The sequence below is a fragment of the Peromyscus eremicus genome, chromosome 23, assembly GCF_949786415.1.
Source record: "Peromyscus eremicus chromosome 23, PerEre_H2_v1, whole genome shotgun sequence".
In the NCBI taxonomy this organism is placed as follows: Eukaryota; Metazoa; Chordata; class Mammalia; order Rodentia; family Cricetidae; genus Peromyscus; species Peromyscus eremicus.
Window position 1 is genome coordinate 25,925,546 of NC_081438.1, and position 19,214 is coordinate 25,944,759.

The 19,214-nt window shown below is 50.0% G+C and overlaps 1 protein-coding gene across 1 annotated transcript in view; it reads right to left on the reverse strand.

The window, feature by feature from the left end:
- The window catches only part of Cux1 (cut like homeobox 1), a gene marked incomplete at its 5' end in the record, with an annotated part of 173,087 nt that overhangs the window by 27,210 nt on the left and 126,663 nt on the right, over positions 1-19,214 (reverse strand). The window contains 7 exons of the mRNA XM_059249787.1: positions 8,120-8,176; positions 8,834-8,999; positions 11,241-12,076; positions 13,315-13,416; positions 15,144-15,209; positions 16,271-16,942; positions 17,954-18,050. Of these exons, the coding sequence (XP_059105770.1) occupies positions 8,120-8,176; positions 8,834-8,999; positions 11,241-12,076; positions 13,315-13,416; positions 15,144-15,209; positions 16,271-16,942; positions 17,954-18,050 (1,996 nt within the window). The remainder of the gene's footprint in view (positions 1-8,119; positions 8,177-8,833; positions 9,000-11,240; positions 12,077-13,314; positions 13,417-15,143; positions 15,210-16,270; positions 16,943-17,953; positions 18,051-19,214) is intronic.

Consider the following 19,214-nt stretch of genomic DNA (forward strand, 5'->3'; position numbering starts at 1 on the left):
TTATCAGCGGGCTCATTTTCTGCATTCATCATGCAATCAGCCTATTATTTGCATATTAATCAGGCAGTGGACCATGAAGGAACCACATCCCCGCCAAATGCTGCACTATCTCAGGAGAAACACTCAGTAATTATCATACATCAGTGTTATGATGTGGTAATTGATTATAACATCTTCCTGAAGCCCCTGGGGAGTCCCTCCACGAACCCAGCTCCGGGCACACTGGGTGGACCTTTTCTTTTCTTGCAAAAACCTGAGTAGCTGTTGCTGTTCTTCCCTAGTGTTATTTCTAGGGAGTAATTGATTATTGTTGTTATTTTTAATTTTCATTACACTTTTATTTACTTTGTGTGTGTGTGTGTGCGCACACATGCCAGAGTGCACGTGTGGAGGTCAGAGGACAACTTGTAGGACTCAGGTCTCCCTCCCCACTATGTGGGTCACAGGGATTGAATTCAGGTTGTCAGGCTTGGTGGCAAGTACCTGTACCCACGGAGCCATCTTATCTTCTCCTGATTCTGTGAAATGTTCTCCCTGAGATAACACAGACCTTAACTCAGGAATGAGAAGGTTGGGCTGGGGCTGTAGTTTAGTAGTTTAGTGGGTTCTATCCCCAGCACTTTGTGAATCAGGTGAGGTGGGGCACGCCTGAGACCCCAGTAGTACATGGGAGATGGGGGCAGGAGGATTAAGAGGTAAAGTTCATTCTCAGCTAAGTAGAGAGTTGGAGGCCAGCGTGGGACACACGAGACTCTATTTCTAAATAAATAAATGGAGTGAGAAGGCCTGACCAAGGGGCATCCTGGGGACCTCATGGGTCTTTCCTGCTCAGTCTTCTGGTTTTCAAGTTGGTTACCCCATCACCACAGGAGCTGCTTATCCAATAAAATGTGCTACCATTCCAGTCTCTCCTAATTGTGAAGCCGGTACAACGGCAGTCTGCCTGCTTTATTTAGGTGCCAAATGAGAGGCTAATTTTGGCCTTATGTAAAGCATGAACCCCACATCTGCCAATTCAGACATGGGCTATATTTAGGATCCTAGTTCCTCAGGGAAGAACAAACAGCCCAAGATGAAGCTAGTGATGGATACCTCTGGGTTGCCTCCTGACCTGACTCGTCCTGGAGAGGGCCAGTGGGCATTTCCCTCCTCACTCACGGGGAATCTGAGCATGCTCTGTGGGCTAGTCACATGGGGCTGGGGTCTGACTCAGATTAAGACACGGTTGCCTAAGAGTGGGGCTGTTCTCAGCAAGAGGATTTAGACTAGACGGGGGCTGGAGGGATAGCTCAGCCGTTAAAGGCTAGGCTCACAACCAAAAATGTAAGACTAGACAGGGTTTCAGAGAAGCATGACCCTCCACCACCTAGCCTAGGCCCATCTAAAGCAAACACTGGAAAATTTTCTAAGTCCAAGCCCCGTGTTGTCTGCCATGGAGGCCATGGTCCCCTTCCCATTTCAAGTCCAGGTACAGACCCACATAGGAAACCATCCTTGACACCTAAGTTTTTCTATTAGTTGATTGCTTTGCCATGGGTCTGATTTTTATTTTGCCTGTATATGATTTGAATCAAATTTTGTTTCTCTCTCTCTCTCTCTCTCTCTCTCTCTCTCTCTCTCTCTCTCTCTCTCTCTCTCTCTCTCTCTGTGTGTGTGTGTGTGTACATAAATGCATATGGAAGCCAGAGGTTAACCTCTGGGGTCATTCCTTAGGAACCACCTATCTTATTGTTGAGACAGACTCTCTCATTAGCTTGAGTTTACCAAGTAGCCCTGGGAAGCTCCTGTCTCTGCCTCCCCATGTGCCGGGATTGCATGTACATGCCACATCACACACGCGTTTGTTTGTGTTTTCCTTTCTCCCTAACATAGGTTAGGGACAGATTTTAGGTCTTCATGCTTGCAAGGCAAATGTTTTCCTGACTGATGTTCTGAAGCCTTCCCTTGACTTTCTACGCAGCCTCAGTGGTCAACCTTTCCTTTGTCCCAGGAGACTGGATCCCCTGGCCAGTCTGGGGCTGGCTCCTATACATACCCACTATAGTGGCAGCAAGGCCACTAGCCTCAGGACCAAGTGTTATGCCATCTGGTGGGTGGTGGGCAAATTCCCCCCCCACCCCCTCTCTCATCTCATCTCTTTGGTTTTTCAAGACAGGGTTTCTCTGTGTAGCTCTAGCTGTTCTGGAACTCATTATGTAGACCAGGCTGGCCTCAAATCTGGACATGCACCTGCTTCTGCCTCCCAAGTGCTGGGGCTAAAGGCATGGACCACCACTGGCCAGCAAATTCCCTTTTTTAATCTGAAATTTTCTTAAGCAGAAATCCCCACTGGTGGAAGTTCTGCTTACTAAGGACCTCAGAATAGTATGTGGCCCATGGAAGACACAATGTGTGAGCCTCATCTTATTCCCACTATCTTTCTAAAATTACCTGAGAATTTTTCTGCATTCAGCTTCTTTTATCCCTAGATTGGAACATTAGAGACCCAAGTCCTCATGTGCTCCTGTGACCTACTTCTCTCTCTTGTCCTGAAGGCCCAGTATACTGTAAATTCTGTTTCCCAACGTAGGTGCACACAAGAGGGAGGAGAGGTGGCCGAGGCTGTGTGGGCCAGATGAGATTCTGTAAAAGTGAGGCCAGGCAGTGCCAGTCTTGAGAAGCAGAAGAGCCTAGGCCATGTCCACCCCTGATGGCAATACCATTTCCAGACTCCTTTGCCCAACACTGAATGCTGACCTCTGACTGTAACTGTTCTTTTGAAACTCAAGAGGTTGCAATGGTGACTGAAGAATAACATCCATTCATTTACTTGTGCTCAAGATGGAATCTAGGGACCCTTGGATGCTAGGCAAGTACTCCACCACTGAGCTACACTCCCCACCTGGAAACCAACATTGGAATAGCACTTGCTTCTGTGTATACTTAAACCCATTCAGGCCTCTCCACAGTCTAGGAGGTAGGGCTGAAGAAGCAGGACAGGAAGTTGAGTTGCTTTGCCTCGGGCCACACAGGCACTGAGAGGCAGAGGTAGGATGAGTCAGCACTGGCTTGCTTGCTCTCCACTAGGCCAAGGGAGGAATCCCTTTCAAGGACTGGGGTGTGGCTCAGTGGTAGAGCACCTGCCTAGAATCCCCCAGTGAGGGGCTGGGGTGTGGCTCAGTGGTAGAGCACCTGCCTAGAATCCCCCAGTGAGGGGCTGGGGTGTTGCTCAGTGGTAGAGCACCTGCCTAGAATCCCCCAGTGAGGGGCTGGAGTGTGGCTCAGTGGTAGAGCACCTGCCTAGAATCCCCCAGTGAAGAGCTGAAGCATGGGTCAGTTCCTATACAACACACATATACAAATAAGGAGACGTGCCCTCCAGTGACATGCTCCTTGAATGTTAAAGGGGGCAGGAGCAACAGTGTTGCACAGGAAGAGAGGACAACATGCTTTCATCATCCACTTTCCTCCTGTTGTCTAAGAAGAAGGCTTCTGAACTAGTTTCTCACGGGTTCAGGTTTGTTCCCTACCTGAACCATTTTGTTGTCTGATTCCATCACCTTTCATGGCCCAGTTGCAGCTCCAGGGATCTCCTGGCAACCCTTTGCCCATATGTGCCACATAGTAGCCCCAATCCAGAAATTCCTGCTTTGGCCTCGGAATGGAGAATCCCTATAATATGCTACATCTAATAAAATAAAATGACCCAAGGCAGACCGCCAGCAAGAAGGAGAGAACTGAGGGCCACCATGTTGACGGCCCCGCAGGCTAAGATCTCAGGCCATTCATGGAATTTCAGGTCTTCTTCTTTGTGTGCAGGTATGTCACATGTGTGCATCTGTGCATGAGGTGTGCACGTATGTACAGAGCCGGAGGACAACCATGGGTGCTGCTTCTCACCTGTTTTGTTTTGCGACAGAATCCCCCACTGACCTGGGACTCAGGGATTCGCTCCCCAGCACTGGATTTACAAGCAAGCACCAGCACACATGGGTTCTGGGGATTGCACTTGGATCCTCAATTATGGAAAGCTCTTGACTGACTTAACGATCTCATGGGCTCTGAGTTTTTCTCTTCTGTTTGACTTGCTACATGAGGCTATGTGTAAGTGGTTACACACAAACCTTAGTTACATGAATGCTGCCAGAATCATTCTGTCTGGATAGAACCAGTTGCTCTCATGACATTCTTGGAGTAAAGAGAAGGAAAAATGTAACTTGAGTCCAGCGCATTCATGAGGAATTCTGCCCACTCTATTCAGCCCCATGAACTTTTCTGAGGCTGCCATCAACCCTCTCTGTCACCTCTTTCATGCCAGCAAAATGCCAAGAACTGGCTGCATAGTCAAGAACAGACTCCAGCAGAATCCTACTGTTGGGCTAGAGACAAGCTACTCCTTGAACAGGGCTTCCCAGCAGCTCAAGCAAGTGTCAGGATGCACACCATAAAGGCATATTGGCTACCATGCTACGAGGCCTCACCTACATAGCTGTGGATGTCTCAGCAGGGCACAAAATGCTGGACTTCCCATGCCAGAGTCAGCCTGCTGCAGCTGTCCCCTCCAAGGGACAGCTGACACTCTGTTGATGGACAATGGCGCCATGGAGCTGCATGACTCTTCATGGACAGACATGACTTGGAAGCCATTCTTCCTGACCACCCAGTGTGCTGGGAAAATGCTGAGTGTTTTGTGCCTAATCTATGGAAAGTGGGCCATTATTTCACTCGTACACTTTGACAAGATCCGCCAGAAGCCAGAGAGAAAGGAGCAGGCAGAACACCTTGTTAGCTACAGTCATGAAAGGTTCCCGTGCCAACAAGTTCCCAAGCTGAGGGCACAGGCAGCTCTTGCTCAAGCCCTCCAGGATACCACCATTTCTGTCACCATGGGAGGATCTCTTCCTTCCTCTCAGAGCTATCTCTCGTCTCTCTCCGTCTCTAGGGGCTGAAAGATAAACCAGCCCAAGCAGCCGCAGAAGTTAGTTTTAAGAAGTAAAAAGGAATACTACACAAGGTTAGCAGGTACTATCCCGTGTGTGGGCTCCCTGAACCCTGAGGAGCCACGTGAAAAGCTGAGTGCCACGGTGCGTGGTGTAATCCTAGCACTGGGAAGGTGGGGGCGTCTCTGCCCACGAGACTAGCCCAGTTGGTGAGCCCCAGATTCCGCTGAGAGACCCTGTCTGAAAAACAAGGTTTACAGCTCCAAGGGAATGACATCCAAAGTTGATCTCAGGCCTGTGCCCTCTACTCCCCCCCCCCCCCCAGGTCACCATGGAGCGACACTGGTAGTTGAAAATGACATTAAATTTCCTTTATGCCTCAAGGTTGAGATTATCAGAGGATACAAAGGGCCATGTCCACTAGACAGTTGGAACCTGGGCCTCTCCTCATCAGAGAGATTGGTGTACGAGTCACTAAGGGCTAGAGTGGAGGAGAACTCCTGACCCTGTTTCTAATTCCTGAGTGCTTTATGAGTGCTGGGGATGGAACCCAGGGCTACATGCGTGCCAGGCAGGAATTCTACCGACTGAGCCATGTCTCCAGCTCCCAGGTAGGAGCGCTTTGGCAAGGAGAACGGTCCCTAGCCAGCACTTTGCCCTTTGCCGAAGAGAGCTTTGACTGCCATGACAACCAAGCACAGAGCCCTCTGTTTAGACCTTGAGCTCCTCACTGACCTGGGACACCTCACTGAAGATACAGCTGACCAAGGGACAGAAGGCAGGTCCTTCCAAGTTCCTACACCTTGGGGAGAAGTGAGCCCCACCCACCACTGTCAGGAACTGACCAGGGCACGCTGTGCACCTCCAGGTACAGCTAGCTGTCAGGAATCGTGAGGGGCAGGGTATTTCTCAGTTGTTGGACCTTTGGGATGCGTTCCACAGTAGCCATGACAAAAGAGGTAATCAGAATTTTATGGGATTCTCTGAACCAGAGAGTTCTTTGAGAGGAAACAATGATAAAAGCTATCAACAGTTCTAGAATTTCCTAGAGTCATTTATCACAAGGATTTATCAATACTATCATTACAAAATAATTCTAGTTTTGGGGGATGGGGATGTACCTCAGTTGACAGAGTGTTTGCTTAGCATGCTGAAAGCACTGGGTTCAATCCCCAGCAATGCATAAACTGGTGTGGGGGTGCACACCTGTAATCCAAGCCCTCAAGAGGTGGGGCAAAAGGAGCCAAAATTCAAGGTCATCTTTGGCTACATAGTGACTTTGAGGCCAGCTGGGGTCACATGAGACCCTGTCTTGGCAGGGGTCGATAAGATGGCTCAGTTGGTAAAAATGCTTGCCACCGAACTTGATGACCTGAGTTCAATCCCTGGAACCCACAGTGTGGAAAGAAACAATTTCCACAATTGTCCTCTGATTTAGACACACGTGCTGTAACACACACACACACACACACACACACACACACACACACACACATACACACACACACACACACGTTAAAAACAAAACCGCCTTTGAGATGTATGGAAAAGGTTGAGGCCAGGATTCTAAGAGATACGGTGCTGAGAGACATTTAGTGTCATATTTAGGAGTGAAAGGCTTTCATCACTAAAACATCAGCTCCACATGACAAGCTTGGTCTGGCCTGAGATGGGTAGTAGTAGTTCAAGGAGAGCTGACTTCTCATTGGAGTAGGAGGCCAGGCCACTTTACCACACAGACATCCACAGAAGTGCAGCACAACCAACTCAGCCACGTTCCTCCTAAATTCTGAGTGGGAGCTGGAGAGAAAGGGTGCTGGTAAATTCCCAGTGAATCTGTCCAGTCTCTATTTCCCAGTGTGGACCAAACCAAACCCACGAAACCCTCAGGGGAGAGCTTTGAGGCCACTGCTGCACCCTGACTCACTCTGTGTGTGTGTGTGTGTGTGTGTGTGTGTGTGTGTGTGTGTGTGCGTGTGTGTGTGTGTGTAGTGGGGGGAGTGTGTTTGGGATCTTGCAGCAGCAGCAGCAGCTCCTGCTAAAGCTGCCCAGCTGTTCCCCTCTATGCACATGTGTCCCCTCATAAGCCTTCTGGCAAGCTGACAGGCTTTGCGCTCGCTCCTCACTTAGCTTTGTTTGTGTTTTCAATGAATCAATGGGATACGGAGACTAATCAACATGTTTAGAAAAATAGAGAAAAGAAAAAGGAACAGCTCATGCTGCCGGCTGTGCCTGGGAGCTGGGAGAGAAAGCTGGGCTGACTGTGGGCCCAGTGCAGGACGGCAGTGGTGAGGGCATGCGTGCATCCAGGCACTGTGGCCACGGACCTCAGGGCATAGACAACAGATCTGTCAGGAGCCTCTGAGACCTTTCCAGTCTTTGGGATCAGCAGGAAGTGGCCTGAGCTTCATGCACTGCAACTGCTGCCCTCCCTACCTGCTGCCCTCCTTCCCTTTCAATCTCACCCCCTCCTGAGGCCTCACCGAGTGTCCACTGACTCTCACCCTCGTGGCTCCTGGCTACTCATCCTTGGCTGCTCTATTCTGGTGCTCCAATCTCCCCAGTCCCTTGTTCAAAGGCTGTCCAGGTCTTCCACATGGAAGAGATGTCCCCTCCCATGACTCCTGGGTCAGTGATGTCTATGACCTATCTCTCCTGCTATATTAAAATCTCCCAACTGTGAAACTTGCCTCCAACAGACCGCAGCCTCAAACACAGAGCTTCGTACTTACAAAATAATGAAGGGATCCAGTAAAGGCATGGATTTTTATCAGTATCAGTCCTTAGCTGCCAACTCTCTGGACTGCCATCAGAAAGCAAGTCCAAAGTTTGCAAGTAGTACACTGCATTCTCTCTTTTCACTCCCTGCCAACTCTATGTATAATGGCCACAACCCAGAGATAGCCTCAATGCAGTACAAACTTTGATGTAACTACACCATAGGAATACTACTCAGGCAGGAAAAGAAACGACTATTGCTACCCATCAGCTGAATGGATCTCCAGGACACTCTGTCTAGCGGAAGCAGCTAATTCCTAAAAGCATTCCTTGCATGATTGTACTTTCACAACGGCCTCAGAGGACAGCATGGCAGAGAGGGAGAGGCAGCTGTCTGCTGCGGTTAGGAATGGGACGCTTACTCCCAGACCCCAGGTTTCCAGAGCAGAGGGGCTAGCAAATAAACATGGGTGGCTACTTACCTGAGCTCACACAGCCCTGCTGGAGGGGGTCCTGCAGAGATGTCACTGAGTGGAGGACTGTGGAAGAAAAAGGCACTGTTACATAGGAAACAGGGCTTGGAGCCTCCCAACTGCACAGAGGGTACTAGGAGGGTCAACGGGGGTCCAGAGGGAGGGAGGCTTCCCATTCTCAAGCTGAGGGCCAGGATGTGGACTGGGAAGAGGGTTGCTCAACTATAAAGTGCAAGAAACCTCACTTCAAGGTGGCAGAAGCCACTGCCTGTGGCACTTTCATTCCCAGAGTCACTCTGGCTGGATTTCCTTCTCAGCTCCCCAGTGGAGGTACTTGACTTTTACCTATATTTATATATAAACAGCATTTTCTTAATTGGTAACTAATTTTGTGCTGCTTATAAAATTAGCCAGGCTCAGCCTCTTTACTCTTGAAACCTAAAGATGGAGATAGGCGAGGGGGTACACATCTGTCTTTCTATCATTTGGGAGGCTGAGGCAGGAGGATCCTGGGTCCTCCTTAAGGTCTGCTTTGGCTCCACAGTGAGTCTGGGGCTAGTCAGGGCTATATAGTGAGTTTGAGGTCGGTCTCGAAAATCTGAGCAGACCCTGTCTCACCATTCCCCGTGCTCCAGTGAACACTAACCAAAACCAAAACCCCAAACCAAGCCCATGGATGGAGGCTGTCCTTGCCAGGCTCTTCAGAAGGTTGGCTGTTCTCACCTGGCCCTTGTTGCTGCCCTTGCACAGGCAGGACACCCTGGCCTAGCTCTCCATTCAGCCAGAGCTGCATCCGGATGAAGGGTTCTCGGCCTTTCTGGGTGAGTTTGCTCCATGGCTTTGGCCTTGAGAGCATGTCGCTGACACTGCCCTGGGACAGGCCCAGAACCTGGAGAAGCAAACAAAGAAAAGCAACTGTCAGCTTCCAGAAATCAGCAGGATGCTGCAAGGTGCCTTAGAGACATACATGTGGCCCTAGGGGGCCCGGGGGAGATGAAGCCACATAGAACGTGCATCGGAGGACTCTTTTGAGCACTAAAGGGCAGCCTAGTGCACTGTGACAATTTGCAGGGATAAGCTTTAGCAGACTACTGGTAGGATAAAGTCTTGGGACAGGGCAGGGGTTCTGGGCAGAAGAAATTATTATAATCACAACTCCAATTGGGAGTGTGGCTCATTGGTAGAGGATAGGCCTAAAATCTGCCAGTGATGGGCTTGGGGTGTGCCTAACCCATGCAAGGTCCTGGGTTTCATCCCCAGCATGATCAAAACCACAAAAGAGAAAGTGTAGTCGCAGACCTTATTGGGAAAGGGTGTGAAAAGAAGTGGTCATGCCGGGCGGTGGTGGCGCACGCCTTTAATCCCAGCACTTGGGAGGCAGAGCCAGGTGGATCTCTGTGAGTTCGAGGACAGCCTGGACTACCAAGTGAGTTCCAGGAAAGGCGCAAAGCTACACAGAGAAACCCTGTCTCAAAAAACCAAAAAAAAAAAAAAAAAAAAAAAGAAGTGGTCAGTTTTCTCTAGGGTCTGGACCCTGCAGAGGCTGCAAGGTTGTGTCTTGAAAACTGAGGAGCAGACATTGCCCCTTTGCCTGGTATTACCAGGACAGGCTAGGGTGCTGGAATCAGAGCCCACTGGAATTGGGAGATACTGAGGGGCATAGAAAGCAGGCTCCTGTGTTGACACAGGCCAAAAGGGCATTTACAAAGGGTCACTCTGTCTGACTGTACCCTGCTCACAGGTTGACCAGAGGAGAGCTGGTGGGGACAGGGAGCCAGTGTGGGAGGAACACTGAGCAGCAGACGACCGACAATTTGCATGCACGCACTCAGGCTGCTGCCTCTCACATATGGCCATACATATGTATGGGCACAAACACCCCCCAGGGCACAGATGTAGCCCAGAGATATTTAGGGGCCTCATCCCATCACTCTGCAAAGTTTTCCAGTTCCAGAATAAGCAGCACTCATGGGCCAAACAAATTCAATGTTATTAAGTTTGCTAAATTTAAGGTGGGAGCACAAAATGCCTATTTAAATGTTCACAAATTTTATTTTTACAACGCTGAACTCAAAATTCTCCAGGGACTTTCAATTCACATCCTCCCGTCTGTGGACCTTCATCACTTATTGCAAAATTGGGACAAGGAGGTCATAAACAGACCATAGAGTTCAAGGCCAACATATACATGAGACCGAGAGGGACTGGGTGGGGAGGGATGGGTATCCAACAGGGCTGTGAGGGCCACTGCTGATCCACTTCCTGTGTCATCTCAGGAAGAGAGGACTTCTCTTTATAGTCTGCTCATGGCTTAATCGTTAATGATATAGGTTATTATGTTTATTTTAGATTTTATAGGCGTGGTAAATCCTGTTATCCTGAATCTGCCATCAGATAGGTCTAGAAGCTCATCCATACATAATTACACTTTCATGAGCCAGGAAGAAACGACATGTGAAGCTCTGATGGGTCTGTAGTGTAGTGAAAGGAACAACGAGGAGCCGAGCAGAAGTTCATGCCTGTAATTGTAGCATGTGGGAGGTCCAGGTAGGAGGATTCCTGCTAGGGTGAATCCAGCCTGGGCTACACAATGAGTTAGTTCTAGGTAGGCAGGACTACATAGGGAGACCCTGTCTCAAAAAACAACATAAACTAACAATCAGCCTCCTCCTCAAACAACAATGAAATGAAACAAACAAACACAAGAAAGAAAAATCCAACAAAACAACCAAGGAGCAATTATGTTCTGTGCAGCTTTTCGCTCCCACATGTCCTGGCTCTTGGAAGGCTGGTCGTTCCCTGTGCGATCTGATCCCATCAGACCTTTGAGGGCCAGAATGGCTTGCAGAGGTGTCTCTGCTGCATGTGGCCTCAGAGGCAGGGCAGGTACAGGGTCCCTGGCAGCTTGCTGCATGCAGACACTAATGGACCATGCTTCCTCAGCTGCTGTATGTCAGTTTTACCAGTTAGTAAGCAGGGCAGCGGGAATAGACAGGATGGCACAAAGTGGGTGGGAATCGGTGACATCTAACACTCCTGTGAGGGCCATGCTGTGCAGAATGGACACTCTGTCCTCAGACCTAAGAAGAGAAGGAAGCTATGACGGCCCCCCAACAGTGAAGCCCCTTACCTTCTCCCCGAAGATCCTCTGGCAAATGCCATTCTTGGCCAGCTTCTCTTTGACCTGCCGGGTGAGCTCAATGGTGTCCACTTCCTGATACATGTAGACCTCGTACTGCTCAGGAGTCAGTGGGGGCACTGAGGGCTTTGCCGGCTTTGCCATGGGCACGATGGGGGAGGAGGGCAGAGGGCTGTTCTGGGGTGTCTCGCTGCGGCTGGCTCCGGTGAGGCTCAGCTCTGAGCTCTGGGAGTACGGCGACTCAGCGCTGGGCCACTCCTTCCAGTACTCCGCTGCTGACGAGGGTCCCTGAAGCTGGCCGCGCTCTGCCCGAGGCTGGCTGCTGCTCGCCTTCTCCTTCCCGCTTGGGGCTGCTTCGTCCGCCTTGGTCTCCTCGGAAGAGGTGAGAGTTCTTCTTTCAGGCTGGATAGGGCTCCACCAGGGATCCTTCCAGGTGCTGCCACGGACCAGCTCACTCTTCACCTGCCTCAGCACCCCCTGGGCAGCATCAGTTGATCCTGGTGGGTCCAGGCTGGGTGCATCCTGAGCCTCTTTTTTGAGGGCTGGGGCACTGGGCACGGCAGAGGTACTGGCCTCAGGTGCTGCGGGTGTTTTCTTCAGGGGGACGGCGAGAGGGGAGTAAGTGGACACAGTAGACATGGGTGAGGCAGACAGGAGCTTGGGAGTGAGGATGGCGAGGTCAGGCTGGGACAGGGGTGCTGGCTTTAAGGCAGGGTCAAGGGCAGCCTGCTGGGCCTCCATCTCCCGGCGGGCCTGCTGTAGGATGGAGCGGATGGCGTCATCAGAGTTCCCACCGCCGGATGCGGAAGATGGCTGGACTGGTTCAGCTGTGAGGAATAAACACAGGCGAGGTTGTGGTAGGATGGTCCCTGGCAGCTGTGGGCTTCATCCCACATTGACCTAGTGGGATGTGATTCTCTGGGGTGGTCACCACACTGTGCCATTTCCCTAATATCTCATCATCAGTGAAATGTGAAGATACCTGTACACCTCGTTAGAGAGCGGAAGACAGGGATTGACAGCCTTTGTGCCATAGCAGCTGGCTTTCCAACCATGGAGGGTGATCAGTGGGGACACACCTCACTCCTACCCTGGCTTTAGTTATTGCATTAAAAAAATTACGTCTATTTATTTTATGCGTGTGTGGGTGCACGTGTGCTGTGGTGTATGATGTAAGTCAGAGGACAGATTGCGCCAGTCAGTTCTCTTCTTCTACCACGTGGGTGCCAGGGACCAAACTCAGGCCGTCAGGCTTGGTGACAAGGGCCTTCCCTTGCTAAGCCATCTTGCTATAGCTCCTTCTTTCTTAGGTGTGTGCGTGTGGTGAGTGCGCATGTGCGAGAGCCGCTGGAGGTGCTGGTCCTGGCCCTTCCATTGTCTGAGATAGAGTCTCTGTTGTTGCACTGACGAGGCAGTCTGGCCTGTGAGATTCTGGAGCTCCTGTCCCCACCCGGATCCCTGAGGGGGCCAGGGTTACCGATGCTTCTGCTGCTCTGGTTGTCAATGTAGGTTCTGGGATCCAAACTCAGGGCTTCAGACCTTTTACTCAGTGATCCATTGCCCTAGATCTACTCCGGCTTTCTTTCCTGGAGGTTTCAAGCTAACGACTAACTCTCATGAACCATATACCCACACTCCTCTTGGTTTTGCCAAACTCGTGAAGCACGATTTCTGTTCATGTCTACTAGAAGCCAGAGTCTCTGAAGGATCAATGACAGTCCCTTCTAAGGAGCACCAGGGAATGGTTAGCAGTGGGGAGTGACATTAAAAGTAGAGCTGGGCATGGTGGCACATACCTGTAAACCTAGCACTCAGGAGGCAGGGGCAGGAGGACCATGAGTTCAAGCTAGCAAGACCCCATCTCAAGTACAAAAACTAAAACAACTGCCCTGTTCCCCCCGAAAGAAGAAACACAAATCTAGATCATACTTCCCTCTGGATATGCCTAATGTATGAAAACATCAACTCAGTATCGACTTAAAAAGAGAAGACAAAGAACAAACTACTGCTGAGGAGAACACCCGTGATAGTCTGTAGACCGTGCTGGAGAAGGCAGAAGGCCTACCGGTTTTCTGTACTTGGAGTTCCCTCTTGGCTTGTTCCAGGATGGACTTGATTGCTTCATCAGAACCAGCCTCGGATGCTCGGATCCGGGTAGTGATGTTACCTGCAGGGGGAAGTCACAGGGATGACATGGAAGCCAGATCTCAAATGGAAATAAACACTGCACCAAGACATTCTGACACAGGGTCCCAGGTGAGGCTGGGGACTGACCGGAGTGGGCATGGTCTCCTACTCATCCCTAATTGCTGTGAGTGTGATCTTGTGGCATGGCTGTGGGACATGCCTGCCCAGCAGAAGGTTTCTTGCTGAATCTGTCTCAGGGTCAACATTACTCTGTTGGCAGAACAGGCTTTCTTACCACTAGAGCTAGACTTTGCCCATGGGGCTAGTACCAGAGGGGCAACCAATCATTTAGAACAGTATAGGAAAAGGTAAATTGAAAGGCAATGTTTTTTCATGAGCTTTTTATTAAAAAGCTTTGGCTTGAGACTACATTCAGGCTCTGTACATTTATTTTTTTTAAACATAAACGTGGAAGAAAGGCAAAGGTAAAAGGTTGAGCCTGAACTTCCCAGTGTGTGTGTGTGTGTGTGTGTGTGTGTGTGTGTGTGTGTGTGTTACTAGGCATTGAATTTAGGGCCTCAGGCATGCAAGGTAATTACTCTATTGCTGAGCCATGCCACAGCCCTTTACTGGAGATTCTAGGTAGGCACTTTAATCACTAAGGCATGTACCTAGTTCCTCACTGGGGGATTCTAGGCAGGTGTTCTACCACTGAGCCACACCCCAGCCCCTCACTGGGGGATTCTAGGCAAGTGCTCTACCCCTGAGCCACACCCCAGCCCCTCACTGGGGGATTCTAGGCAAGTGCTCTACCCCTGAGCCACACCCCAGCCCCTCACTGGGGAATTCTAGGCAAGTGCTCTACCACTGAGCCACACCCCAGCCCCTCACTGGGGGATTCTAGGCAGGTGCTCTACCACTGAGCCACACCCTAGCCCCTCACGGGGATTCTAGGCAGGTGCTCTACCCATTGAGCAATGTCCTGGTTCTTCACTGGGAGATTTCAGGTAAATGTTCTACCATTGAGACTGAGCTACATCCCTAGCCCTGGGTGAGACCAATCCTGGATTACTCACTGGGATGTGAAGAGGGACAAAGGTGAACGTCAACTTTTCTAGATTTATAACTACATACTGTGTTTTTGAAATTTGCCAACAAGGAGAAAAACCTGTTGAGATCCCTAAGGACACAAATACATTCTTCTGGTCACATGGAGGTACTCTGCATAGCAGATACACGTGCAGATGCCCTGAAGGTACTAGGACTCATGGGTTGGGCCCAGATCTTTGTGGAAGCCATCCAGACATTGTCATTGTTCACTACCTTTCTCAGTAGACATGTCACATTAAGCCATTTACTAATGAGGACACTTTGGGAAGGAGCCATTTATAGGAGCATGGTGAAGGTTGGCTCACCAGTGCCTGCAGAAGAACCAGCTTTGTTTGGATCTGAACACACCGCGGGACTTCTGGCGTGTGTTAGAGTTAAAAATTTGAGGAAGCAGCAATAGCTGGTTTGACATGGTCACCTGCTTCTGAGGACTGATGCTGAGGGACGGACCTTGGGTATGGCTTGTCTAGCTTTGGCAGCTCAACAGGAAAGGGTCTGGTCGCCTTTGAACCCGTGCTTTGTTTTATACTTACTAGCTGTTTTTCCATCAGGTTCCAGGCCAGAATTACAACGCACAGTTTTAACCCAAATACACAGCTAAGGACATGCTGCTTCCTAGGTTACTGACTGCAAAGAGAAAACCTGCCTGAGACATACCTTCAGACCCATTTCTTCGTTTCGGTACTTCCTGAAAGAGTCTGTTCAGGCTCTGGCCTGGATTCTCTGTTGAAAAACAAGTGCGGTAAGAACAAAACAATCAGGGGATGGTGGCGTCGACGACATGGTCTGGGTGACATGAGAGCTGAGCCACCTGCCTGCCTGCCTGCCTCTAAAGAAAGGGCTCAGGCTTCACCTTCCTCCAGGCATTGGGTCTACTGCAGGAGGAGAGCCAACATCATCACCACTAGGAGGGGCAGAGGGAGCGAGAGGTGCTTGCCTGCCAGTCAATGCTAGAGCTCACATTAATCATCCAGAGACATCCAATTCAGTTAACTACCCAAAAATGCGCTGTATCCTTGGTGTAAACTCATGCTGTTTGTTTATCATCTCCTACCGGAGTTGTAGTCCGAATTTCAGAGTGCTTCGAATGTGGCTGAAAACAGTGTCCCTCTACATCACTGTTGACTCTGCCCAGGGGGCCCTGTTCTTAAGGAGGAAGGAATTATTTACACTGTGGGAGTGTCTGACTTTCTATCATTTTATGAAGGGTGTGGCAGAAAGGGAACTGAATGAAACTTTCGTGTGATTTATTGAAGGCAGGCATGTTTTGTTTGTTGCACTAAAAAAAAAGTCAATAATTGGACATAAATGATGCAAAACGTTCATGGGACCTGTTCCCTTCTCAGGTGAAGGAGGCAGAGGACAGCTTTGACAAGCTTGCCCCACAGAGCCAGGGCCTTGTGAGGATTACAGCTGTTGTGCTGTTGGGACAGAGCTGGATGGCACCTGAGGAGCTGCTCCTGAAGGGAAGCCAGCCCCCAATGCCAAGTGGACCCAGGGATGCTAAACCTGTCAGATGACAGGCATGACCTAACTCTCTCTAATTCAACACAGAGCAGTGAAATGTTGAGTTTACTGAGCGCAAGGTGCTGACCACACTCTCCAAGGTCAGAGTTCCCAAATCTAATGGTTTCTAGCTCCTGCTGGCTGACCCTTGAACTCTAGATAGGGTAGAACTGAAGAGCACTTTACCTGATGTGATGTACAAATGTTTCATCACACGCACAAACACACACACACATACACACACAGCACTGCACCGGGCACACATGGACATGTCTCACCTCTCTGTCTGCCTTGGATGCTACGAAGTGCCAGGATGTTCTGCTCATCAGACAAGAACTGCTTCATTTTGTGGAATGGCTCCTTGCCACGGACAGTCAGCTTATTCCAGGGCTTCGGCCGGGCCAGAATCTCACTCACAGACCCTTGAGACAGTCCCAAGACATAGTGTCCAAAAATGCGCTGTCCAATGTTGTGCTTGATCAGCTGTTCTTTGACCTGCCGGGCGATTTCTGCTGTATCAATTTCCTCGCCCTCTGAGACGCTCCCAGTGCTTTCTGATTGGCTGGGAGATGGGGCCATGCCATTTACATCTGGGCTTGGTTGTAATGGACTTGGGGAAGATATGGAGTTTGTGCTGTAAGGACCTGTTGAAAAAATCGTGCTTGTGCTTCCGGCTTCCTGCATGGCCTTGGAGTAGAAGGACTGCATTAGCTGTCGCTGGAGAAGAGAGTTTAGTGCAAACTTTCCTGTAGAAGCCAGGGGTAGGCTGGGGCTGGCCAGGTTTGAGCTGAAAAAGTCTTGACTTAACCCCGCTGGTGAGAAGTGGTGTGTACCGTTAGTATTGGAAACCTGTTCCCCCGTGTTGCGGGGCAACTGAGGAGGAGGGGAGGCCGGCAAGGGTCCCGGGCGCCGACTCTCAGGCTGGTCTCTCCCTTTTCTCCTGGCTGACCCTACAAGGAAGGGCAAACAGAATGCATTATGGGGGATTCAAAAGGGAAAAAAAACCAAGACCAGAATGCAAAGTGTGCCCCACAAAAAAAGTGCAGATTTTTCTTTTCAATTTTTTTTTTTTTTTTAAAAACAAGGGCCAGAGTGGTGTGTTGGTTTGTTTTTCGATTGAATTTGTGAATCGGCCAAATGAGGCCCCCCAAAACAAGCCACATGCATTCGTGTTTGCACCTTTCTTGTACGTTGCAGCCGGGAGAATCCCCTTGAAAAAGGTTCCGGTAACACACACGGGAAAGAGGTGACAGGTCTCGGGGCTTCTAGCATCGCAGTTACCCCCAAAGGCTCTGCCCGAGGACCAGCAAACACTGACACTTGGGGACCCATGGGGTCGCTCACACCACATGCTCTGAGGCAGACGCACCCATTGAGTCCCCTCGATCGAAGCCGCGCACATTTTAAGAACTGCAATGCCACTGGAGTCCAGATCACAGTTACACACTTTGACCAGCTGCTAAATCCAAAAGCAGTCAGTGACTCCACCATTTTAGATTGCGCAAACGAGAGGCTAGGGATGGGGGAGGGACTGTGTCCCCAAAGAAGACCTCACGGAGAAAGAAAAGTACCACTGGAGGGCCGGCGACCTCTCAAAGCACACCCTAGAGAGTCCCCAGAGGGAGGCCATGCTTGCTTTTACCCCTGGCCTGTTCACAGAACAACTAGGAAAAGATCAGAAAGCCAACATCCTCAGGTGTCCCTCCTGGGACCTTTCCATAAGGCCCCTAGCGGACCCCTGGAGATTTGCTATGGCGCACACGCATCTCACTGCAGGACGGGTTGGGGCAGAGCGGTGAGGGAGTGGGATACTAAACACTCAGGGTTAGTCCAACAAGTCTTTAGTCACCCAGCGGCGCTCCCATCATGCACACACAAACCCAGATGTAAGGTTCACCCTCCTCGTCCTTGACCCCGGAAGCGAACCAAGCAGAGTATGTGTGTGATGCCCATCCACCTACCGCTCAGGTCACTGTTGGAGATGCGCAGCGTGGCATTCTCAGACTGCAGCGAGCGGTTCTTCTCCAGGAGTAAAACCTCCAGGGGCTTGGTAGAGTCCTGCACAGGGCAGAGCAGGGATCACCATGGGGCCACCTTGAACCCATCCACTCCCCAGCTCAGCTTCCATGACCCTGCAACATGCATCACTGACTTGACTTCCGCAAGGGAAAAAAACTCAAGGTTCTTGCAAAAGGACTTAGTTGAGATGATTTTTGTCTTTAGACTCAGATATTCTTTCCCCATTTTTCATGTGTGTATGTTATGTGTGGTGTTTGTACACATGCATGTGGGTACACATGCATGTGTGTGGAGGCCCCAGGGTTGATCTCAGGCATCATCCTCAATCACTTACCTTATTCACCGAGGCCCCAGGGACTCACAATCAAACTCAGAGCTGGCTGATATGGCTAGTCTCACTAGCCAGCTTGCTCTGGGGAATCCCGTCTCTTCCTTCCAAAACTAGAATTACAGGTGGGCCCTCACGGCCACCCAACATTTACATGGTGGGTTCTGGGGATCTGAACTCCTGGCCTCAGGCAGGATAAGTGCTCTTTTACCTGCTGAGCCACCTTCCTAGCTGACCTTATTGTCTGTGTTGTTCCCGAATACTCACAGTCTAAGCCTGGAGCCCATTTGGCAATGAGATAAGCTGCTGACCCTGTCAGAAAGTGACGAGGAACCTGTTTTGTCTTAGTTTTGTCCATCGTGAAGCTGCCAGCTGCCTTCTGGATAAGGGGAGCAAGACTGTACCTGTGATGTAGGCTTTATACAGTTTAGACAACTTTTCTTTTTGTTTTGCTTTGTTGCCTGGGCTTGCCTCAGAGTACTGGGCTCAAGTGATCTTCTTGCCTCAGCCTTCCAGTATTTGGGACTATGGATACACTATCACTTCTGGTTAGGATATATTTAACATATTGTGTGTATATGAAACAAGGCCTCACATAGTCTAGGCTTGCCTTGGACTTGCTATGTAGCCCAGGTTGGCCCTGAATTCCAGATCTTCCAGCCTCTATTCACGAGTGTTGGTATTACAGGTATGTGCTATCATACATGGCTGGAGATATAAATTTTAATTGGCTGCCAGATAACAGGGTACTACTGTTACATGTCCCTGAGTTAATGCCACTAAGGCAGTACACTGTATTTCCAGGCCAAGCTTTTTTTTTTGGTTGATCTTTAACACAATCTCACATATTTGTTGATGTTTTTGGTGCTAGGATT